Consider the following 9,451-nt stretch of genomic DNA (forward strand, 5'->3'; position numbering starts at 1 on the left):
TTAAAATCAAGTTTTCATTTTTATTTAAAACTGCATGTATAAAAAAAATAGCAATTCTGAATTCCCTGTACAGTATTAGCTATTAACAAAACCAGCAGACTACACACCAAATTACTTATAGAAGCTTGACAATGTTGAAGTCCAGGGTATCTTGCTCCACTTTAAGTAAGAAGAGTACTATGTACACATGCCCTCCCCCCACCAATACCTGTAAAAACATGTCTCAAACATTCGGGGAGGCTGAACAGCCACAGCTGGAACTATTTACAGATGGCTGAGTGGCAGGTCAGCTACTCCATACAGTGGCAAGACATCAAACAGAGCAGAATAGGCAGAAAATAACCCAATGGAGGAAGGAAGTTGGGAAAGGGGAGGAGGGGGCAATGTGACAGGATATCAGGTCAGCAGCTGTAGCGGTGAAGTGTAGGCTAAGAACCCACATGATTCATAAATAAAATAAATAAGATCCTAAAGTTAGGATATTCCATTAAAAAACCCTAGAAATAAATTAAAAAAACAGGAGTAAAAACATTATAAACTGCAATCTTCTGTACACCAAGCTTTGTTCCTGTATTGATCTGTACAAATTTACAGTTAATTGGGTTGCATTGTTTGTGCACTTGAGGATGCCTTCACGTGAGAGGCGGCAAGAGCCAACTCAGAGTTCATATTGGACAGCACATAGCTAGGGTTTGCCAGTGGATCACCCACAGCCTCTTTTCAAGCAGTTCTTTTAGAAGGTGGAACAAACCAAAACCCAGGTAAATCTTGAGGCAGCAGCAAGGAAGGAACGCTCAAGTATTTTCTTTCCCCCAGCACAGCTCAGTTGCAACTGAAGGCACTCAGAACATGGTGACACAGTGAAGACAGGGGCCAGTCCAAATTGGTATTTCCCCATCCCAGATTCCCCCAATTGAGAGTCTGCTCTAGCTGTCTGCTCCACTTGTTTCATATTCTAGGATTCAGCAGGTTATGAACACGCATGGAGTTGCTCAAGTCATCTAGTGGCAAGGAGGTTTGCAAAGCGGGACCCAAAGAGTTTAAATCCACTCGACCAGGAGAGATGGTTTTTTCAGGCTTGGAAATGTCTCCAGGCAGCCTGTGTCTGCAATGAGATGATGGTATTCCTGTAAAAATCCCCACTCAGCCAGAATCAGTAGGGCAGAATTCTGTTTTGCACCCCAAAAGGATGAGACACACTGCTATTTTCTAGACTCATGCAGTAGACTGTGCAGGTGGATCTCAGCTGTTTCCTGAGACAGAAGAACTTCTTGCATCCAAGAATGGTTCAGAATGTCTTCAAAGGATGGCCGGTCAGAAGGCCTCAGAGCTAAACACCACTTAATAAGATGCTGGCACTCTGCAAAAAGAAAGGACAAAGTTGGAATAGGTGCATTGCTGAGGAGAATCTACAAAACAGGACACTGATGATGCAACAACATCTCACCCTGCTTTATGAAACAAGACTGTTTTACATGGCTGAAACAATGTTTAATTAATGTTTGTTTTGCTACTCATACCAGGGTGTGTTTGCTTCAAGTTTGACATCAAGGGAATGATTCAAAATCTGACTGGAAACCCAATAACAGTGTTTTAGGAACACTTGCTTGTGCAATTTCGATGGTAACACACCACTTAATTTCAAATTCTAGGTTTTCCCCCCTCAACAGCTGAAGTGTTACTTGCGTGCTTTAGCATATAGCAGTAACATCTAATATAAAAGCTGTTTGGGATCATCAGCTGCCTCTCAAAGCAGAGTGGATAAGCCCTGTCCACTAAGTTATCCCCTATCTCATAAGAGCAGCAGACACTTACCAGGAGAAATCCTTTGCCGAAAATAAACTTGACCTCTTATGATCTCCTCATCATGTTCAAAGGGGATATCACCACAGACCATATCATAGAGCAGTACTCCAAGCGACCAGACGGCAGCAGATCTACCATGGTACCTGTGGTAGCGAATCCATTCTGGAGGACTATATACACGAGTCCCTAGAAGAGAAAGAAGAGGAAGGTCTCATCATGAGGTTTAAAATTCCTACAAATCACCTCAGTGCTGATTTTTTCCAGTGCTTGGGACACACTGATCAAAGGACCAGGAACATCAAGTGAACTAGTTTTCAACTATGACAATGCAGTTAGTAAAAACCAAGCATGGACTTCTGAAGGCAAGCTGCTTAAGATGTTGACAAAGACTGAATGTACAGTATGATGGGGTGGCTTTATCTTTTAGTTGTGCATGTGGTAATGCTGAGATGCAGCTTACTTGAACCACTGCAGTAGCTCTTGGCACCCTTTGTTGTAGTATCTGATCTCTCTCCCCCACCCACCTCCTTGCTGGCAGGAAGCAAGGATACTGAGGTCAGAGCTGCTAGTCTGGTTTCCAGCCACGTGACTCTTGTTTACAAACTTTGGGTTGTAAAAAAAATCCTCATGAGCCACCAGGGGGCACCAGAAGCTTGAGTAATTGTGCAAGAAAGAGGGCAACGGAGGGAGGAGCAAACCCACCCCTGGTCATTAACCGTTAAATTAAAAACAAAACAAAAAATGCAAGGCAGCTCATGCCACTCAGGAACCCAGAGGCAAAAAAAACACACAAACAAACCAAACTGAAAGCCAGCCGTGATTTTTTGAAAGTCAACAGCTCATGAAAAGAGTCGTTAGCAACGGCTAGAAGCTTGGTTTGTTTTCTGGAAACAATTAATGTCTGTGAGCAGCTCGCATTTCTATTCAAATCTTCAATACTTGAATCTCCTTTCCCCCACATGCACATTTTGTTAAACAAATTATTGATTTGTGCTTCTTAGCAGGGAAGGTAAAGTGAGATGAATGTAAACAGATCTCTTCCAGATTAGATTTCACAACATTCATGCCATGACGAAAAGCAACTTTCCATTTAAAATGATTAATTTAGTGAGGTGGCAGAGGCAGCAGATCTTAGCAACTACCTCCTCCGCTTTTTTGTACTCTGCTCTTCGTAGGGACAAACTACAAAACCCTTTCAGTCATCTATCACTTTTAGAAAGATAGCAATCCACGTACTTTAAGATTTTCCCTTTAGTTACAGATTTTGATTAGCATTCAAGGTTTTGAACAGTATGCCTGCAAACATGTTTACATTCAGCCTTGCACTTCTGCACTCCCTTCACAAGTGAATTAGTAGCCACTCAGATTTACAACATATTTACTGCCTGGTTCCTTCACTTTCTATTTTCACACTGCAAATAAGACAGTAGGTTCAGGCTCATGAAAAAAACCATTAGCAAAGTCTAGCAGTTGATTGGAGTTAAATCTCCTATCAACAGAAACTGTGTGTAGGCAATAGGCAATCAGGATAAAATGTATTTCATAAGAAGAACAAGTCCTACAGCTCAGAGGAAGAACATGTTCCATTGCTGCAAAGCACTCAAACCCCGGGAACACAGTGTTTCAAAAAGGAAATTCCCTGGCTCGAAGCAGTGAATGGAAATTGACAAGACTCACCATCAAAGTCAGTGTACACTGTGTCCTTGAGCAGCGCTCCAGATCCAAAGTCTATAAGTTTGAGCTCTCCACTGCTCAGGTCAATCAGGATATTCTCGTCCTTGATATCCCGGTGCAGAACCCCACAGCTGTGACAATGTCGAACCGCCTCCAAAACCTGACGGAAAAAGCTGCGAGCCAAGTCTTCGGGCAGAGCACCCCGCTCCGTGATGAAATCAAAGAGATCCTGCACGGGATCAGGCCGTTCCAAAACCAAAATAAAACTGTCCGGCCTCTCAAACCAATCCAGGAGCCGGATTACACCCCGAAAGCCAGAGCCAACCTTCTTCAAGAGCAAGATCTCCATCGGTACCCTCGTTCCACCAGGCTGCAATGTGATTTTTTTGCGGGGGGGGGGGGAAAGAGAGAGAGAGAGAACAGGATTCATGAATAGGCGAATCAATCGACCTGCATTGTGGCAGATCATTTAAAGCTGAAAGAGATTCTCTCCAGCAACACGGGGGCATTCCTTCGATCAAACACTTACCAATTCCCCCCATTCCGAAACCCGGTCGCGGGACACATGCTTGATCGCCACCTACGAAGATTAAAGAGAGAAAAAATGGAGTGAGCGATCAGGACCGGTAGAAAGAAATGCCATGGGAGGCGGGGAGGGAGGGGGGACTGGAATGAATGGAAGGGGTATTTCTTTGGAGAAAATTGGGGTGAGGAGAAAACGAAGAGGGAGAGCGATGGGGAGCAAATGGGAGCACAATCCACCCGTGGCCAAGCACTCACCGGAGCTCCATCCGCCAGCCGGGTCCCCGAGTAGACCGAGCCGAAGCCGCCACTACCGAGCAGCGGGCCCACCTGGTACAACTTCTCCAGGGGCTCCTTTTCTTTTCCTGCGAAGGGAGAGAAAACGAGGGATGGGGAGGGGGGGAGGTCAGTCCATTGCGCCTCCTCAGCAACGCTGCTCTCCCTCCCGCCCGATCTCTCCGCATCAGCCGCTCCCCAAACAAAACAAACCCCTGGCCGCCACCCCAGCCCCGCCTTCGCCTCACGACCCCGACCGACCGTGAGGGGCGCCTGCAGGCCGCCCGACCCCCCCCCCATCCATCCTCTGCCCCTCCGGTGTGGCTGACCTGGCAGGGGCTTGACCGGGTGCAGGTCCCCTCCGGGCGCGGAGCACAGGTGGGCCAGGGAGTTGATCTTGGAGAGCAACATTCCCGCCCCGTCCGCGTGTTCCAAGCAGGCCGGGACCGGCGGCGTCGTCTCTGAGGCAGCTGCTGCTGCTGCTGCTGGGTTGGCGTCTCCGAGGCACGGGCGGGAGCTGCGGGCGGGGTCGTGCCGGGCCAGCCTGCTCCCTCCCGTGTGGCGCGACGGCCCCGGCCTCAGCCGCCTGTAGTAAAGTGGGAGGGAGCAGCGCTGGGGCGGAGCCGGGGAGAGCCGGCGGGCAGGTCTCCAACAGCGGCGAAGCTCCGCCCACCGGCGCGGAGCCGGCCAATCGGCGCCGCAGCCGCCAGCCCGCGCCTCGGCTCTCCGTCAGAATGGAAAGAGACTCGACGTGGCGGGAAGGAAAAGGCGCCAAAGAGAGGGGGGGAAGGAGGAGGGGGCGGCGGAGGGGGCGAGGGGGAGCGAGGCTTGCTCGGGACCTGTGGCGGGAAAAAGGGAGAAGACAATGAGCGAGACAGGCTCCCCGGGTGCTGCTCCGCTCTGGCAAAGGGCAGTCCTCCTCTCTTAGGCACTCGCTGCTCGCTACAGATATATGCCCTCCATCTCCCATGCGATGGGCTCCTTCAAGGAAATAATTCCCCATTGCCACCTGCGCCATTCATTCATTCATTAGCTGCATGCTAGGCAGAAATTCAGCAGGTGCCAATTTCCCTATCGTTGCAATATTTTCTTTGGCAGCCTTTTAAATATCTGCCTGTTGTGCAGCCCGTTCCAGCACAGATGCCTCTTCACGGGGGCGGGAAGGATGGCGACTGCCAATCATGTTGCCACCGCCACAGTTTTTTCATGATTAAGTTGTTCAGAAAAAGCTGCGAAATAAATCAGTAGCGTGCTCAAGTGCAGGATTTCCCCCTCGCCCGCTTCCCCCGCTGCTGAGGAGTGAATGGCAGCCATGTGATGGGCTTAGGGTGTGCATTTGGAGAGAGTGGCGTGGTGGCCAAACCAGCTCTTAGTTACTCCGAGGCCTGGGGAGGAATGAAAATTGTTCTATGTTCCGCATTGTTACACATGTACTTTTTGCCATCGAAATGAATGGAACAATGGTCCTGTATTTGCATAAGCCTTTCCCAGGTTCATTTCTTGGTTACACAAGCATGTAGCAGAGAGAAAAATTCCAGCACGAGACTGATAGATACATTATGAACAACAATTACAGGGCTATTTGCAAGATAATTGGTCCAGCAATTAATTAAAAACAACAACAGCCAACAGAACATGGATACTGATGAGGCACAGGAGGTTTTGAGTTCAAATATCGGCCCTTACCATTGATCAAACCCTTCCAACATAAGTTATCAAATGCATATGCAGAATGGAATTCAATTGGAGGGACCTTCGAAAAAGCTGAATGTGGGGTATTCAGGACAGACAAAAAGGAAGTACTATTATACACAGCTCATGATGGAATCTGCAAGGTATAGGGATGGCTGCAACTGGCTTTAAAGGCCATTGGACAAATTCATGGAGGACAGTGCTATCAGTGACTACTGATCATGTTGGCTGTATGTACTACTTGCCAGAGCAGAGGCACCATGACTCTGAATGTCAGTCATTGGGGAACATGAGGGTGCTTGTGGGCAGGACCTATAGGCATCTGGCTGGACAGTGAGACCAGGATGCTGGACTAGAAGGGCCTTTGAACTGATCTGATAGGGCTGGTCTTATGTTCTTATTTTCTCAGGTAACTCCTGATACACTATCAGTTGAGCTCACACACTTGTCTCTGGAATAGAAAGTGCTAAATGATAGTAGAGATAAAGGTAAGATTAGAACACATGCTTACAGCAGCCAATTAGGCCATGAGGTGTTCTGTTTGAAGCAGCAGAGTATTAACATCTCATCTGATACTGGCTGTATATCCCAAAGGACAGGAATTACTATACTTCAATAAGGACGAGTCACATTGTCAACAGAAGTTTGTTTAAATTTGATATTTCATTTTGAGGACACTAGCATAACAAGAGCATAGCAACTGTTTAGATACACTTTGCACTGTGGTGACACTGGAAGTGTACAAGTGTAAAAGTTTCATAAATTCCTATGCTATATTGCATGAATTCCAATTCTGTTGGAATGTAATTGTATGCAATATTTTGTAATTGCACCTGGCAGAAAATCTCATGAAGTTCCTTTTATTGACTGCTTTTAACAGCTGACACTGTTCCCAGTAAAGATTTTTGCAACCTTTGTCCTGTTCTGGCAGAGGATGATATGTGTATATTGTGGTACAAAGGTAAAAACATGCGACCTTTAAAGGGTGACTGTCAGAACAAGTTTTGCCCTTGTTTTTATTCTCCATAAGTAAGCTTGCAGAAATAATTAAAAACAGCAAATCATTTTGCAACATTTTTCTTTCCTGTGAAGTGGAAGGGAGCAGCTGTTTAAAAAACAAGCAAACACTAACTTCCTCGGAAGCCAACTATTGTAATCTGAAAGTGAAACTCTCTATAAATACAAGTGAAACAGACAGATTTTTGTAAATGAAACTCAAAGAGAAAATGCAGCTTGACTTAGAAAAAGAGCAAACACTTACGCCTGGATTGTATCTTCAGTTATTTAAACATTTTAGCCAGATGTGTATAAAATGTCCTCAAACCTTGCTATTATCAAGAAAGATAAATTAATGTGCAAGATGAGGGCATATCATAATATTGTTTTTATGTTTCCATTTTCAGCGCTTCTATTATTCTGTAGTCATAAAACTGTATATATCCATACCCAAAAGGAATAAAATAACCAAAAATAGGCAAGTGGTAATATTTGTAAAAGGAACATAGCTGGGATACTTATTGTCTCTTTACTTCTGAATTAAATTTATCAGAAGGCATCTAAGAAAAAAATGACAGAATGAAGCAGGGAGATTACAATTGCCCAGTGTGATATAGGTTGCTACCCTCAAGTAGTATTGATAGGCTACGAATCACATGCAGCTTCCCTTGGGGCTAATATTGTAGGCGATGCTGTCCTTCTCTGGACCCATAAAAACACTTTCTTGAATGAGAAGTGTTTTTTCTATGACCCAAAGAGCTCCACAACCTACATAAGAACATAAGAAACCATGGGCCTAGTCAAGGGGAGGCGGGGAGGCAGCTCCCCCCCCCCATCAAGTAAAACAACAGAGATACTTAACTAACTGACCAATCATGTAGGTTCTGCCCCCCAAAAAAGTCCTGCCCCCCAACAAAATTCCTGGGTACGCCCATGTAAAGAAACTGCTTTATATACTGAGTCAGACCACTGGTCCACCTTGTTCAGTATTGTCTACATTTGACTGGTAGTGGTTTGAGACAGAGTCACTCCCACTCGTACCTGGAAAAGGTGGGAATTGAATGTGGGCTTTTTGCATAAGCTCTACCACTCAGTCTCTGTCCCACAACTTTTTCAAAGCACAGTTATGCTTCAAAAACAGAATTCTTTCTTACTCAAAGTTTATTAAATGCATAAAATACATATATGCATGTGACTGTGTGTCTGCACATTGCAAGGTACATATGTAAAGACAAGCACAGTGGCTTGCCCCCATCTTGCAAAGGATGCTCCGTACAATGTCCGTGCTGCCTGCAGAGCACAGCACAGTATAGGATTTCTCTGTTAGAAATGGCTGACAGCTTCTCTGAAGAAGTTCTTCTGTTAAAAGTAGATTGACGTTTCATTGGCTCAAATCCAGGCTTCAATGCAAGAAGTTACATTACTTTTGGCAAGCACTAGAGGCTTTCTGATAATAACAAACGCCTTCGTCACCGTCCCAAACTTGACCTGTTTGGCTGCCATGGTGAAGTCAGCCCTAATTGAATTTTTCTGCTAATCTTGTCATGACTTCATCTCTTCCTGAAAACATGTGCATTGGCAGCTACATCTGCACATGCTCCCAAACACACACACACCCTCTTTCCTTGGTAAAAGTAAAAATTCCAGCCGGGAATTCTTGACCAAAGTACCTTTCAACAGTATGTTTCTATAAAAGTTGATGGATGAGTTGCTTTCCAGAGTTCCAAAGATATTATAAATAATTTACCAGTAGTGGGTTCTGATTACTCAAGTCTATTAACATTTAGAGCAAAGAACTACAGCCAGTAGCCTCTAAATTATTACAGAAGACGCCAATCTGTGTTCTCTTATTTTCTCCTCCCAAACAGACTGGGAGCTCCCAGCATCCCACACACTTGGGAGGTGAATTGCTTTGGAATTAATGGATCTTACTGGAAATTCTAGTGATTGTAGTTTCAATGTTTAAGTTGTGCCCACGCAGCTGTTCAGACTGCTTGTGAACTAAAAGTATCTAACCGTTTTTCCAAACTCACACAGAACTTGGCATTCAAACCTCAGACACCACTGTTGTTCCATAAGAGATTTCAGGAGAAACAGTGAAAAAACACACACATACAACGGAGATGTAATGTTTTCCACACTCTGTCTCTAATCAATATACTATTACGTACAGCAGAGAAGCAAATGTTTAAATCCGTCTATATATAATTTTGAAGTCATCAAGAACACAGATAACAAAAGAGTCATTCCTGGGAGTTGTTGTGTATACAATCCCTCTTGGAACATTTGCAACTATAAAAGGTGACTCATATTCTGATAGGATGAATGGAGAGAACATGTGATAGGTAGATAATGGAAGAAGTGCTCTTTCCATTCATTAAGATGCATACATCCCACACTACATTTCGTCAGGGATCCCCACCCTGCATATGCCAAATTTAACTCCAATAACTTTCAATGCACTCCTGATTTCTGGAAACATATT

General features: G+C 45.0%; 1 protein-coding gene across 1 annotated transcript; it reads right to left on the minus strand.

The window, feature by feature from the left end:
• On the minus strand, nucleotides 1-4,895 carry PIM1 (Pim-1 proto-oncogene, serine/threonine kinase). The gene is made up of 6 exons (XM_083620069.1): nucleotides 4,608-4,895; nucleotides 4,261-4,367; nucleotides 4,010-4,060; nucleotides 3,484-3,850; nucleotides 1,816-1,992; nucleotides 1-1,360 (listed from the first exon to the last, which is right to left on the minus strand). Exons 1-6 carry the CDS (start codon nucleotides 4,687-4,689, stop codon nucleotides 1,203-1,205), a joined length of 942 nt encoding a protein of 313 aa, XP_083476195.1. The 5' UTR covers nucleotides 4,690-4,895; the 3' UTR covers nucleotides 1-1,202.
• Between the last annotated feature and the right edge of the window lie 4,556 nt (nucleotides 4,896-9,451).

This window comes from Podarcis filfolensis (assembly GCF_964270895.1).
Source record: "Podarcis filfolensis genome assembly, chromosome: 6".
Taxonomy (NCBI): Eukaryota; Metazoa; Chordata; class Lepidosauria; order Squamata; family Lacertidae; genus Podarcis; species Podarcis filfolensis.

What these genes read in the sequence shown, in the direction of transcription:
- PIM1 (XM_083620069.1), bottom strand. Translation starts at nt 4,689, where the DNA reads ATGTTGCTCTCCAAGATCAACTCCCTGGCCCACCTGTGCTCCGCGCCC. An exon ending in CCCGGTCAAGCCCCTGCCAG is followed by an intron (nt 4,368 to 4,607) that starts GTCAGCCACACC and finishes CTCCCTTCGCAG; the next exon opens with GAAAAGAAAAGGAGCCCCTG. An exon ending in TTTCGGAATGGGGGGAATTG is followed by an intron (nt 3,851 to 4,009) that starts GTAAGTGTTTGA and finishes ATCACATTGCAG; the next exon opens with CCTGGTGGAACGAGGGTACC.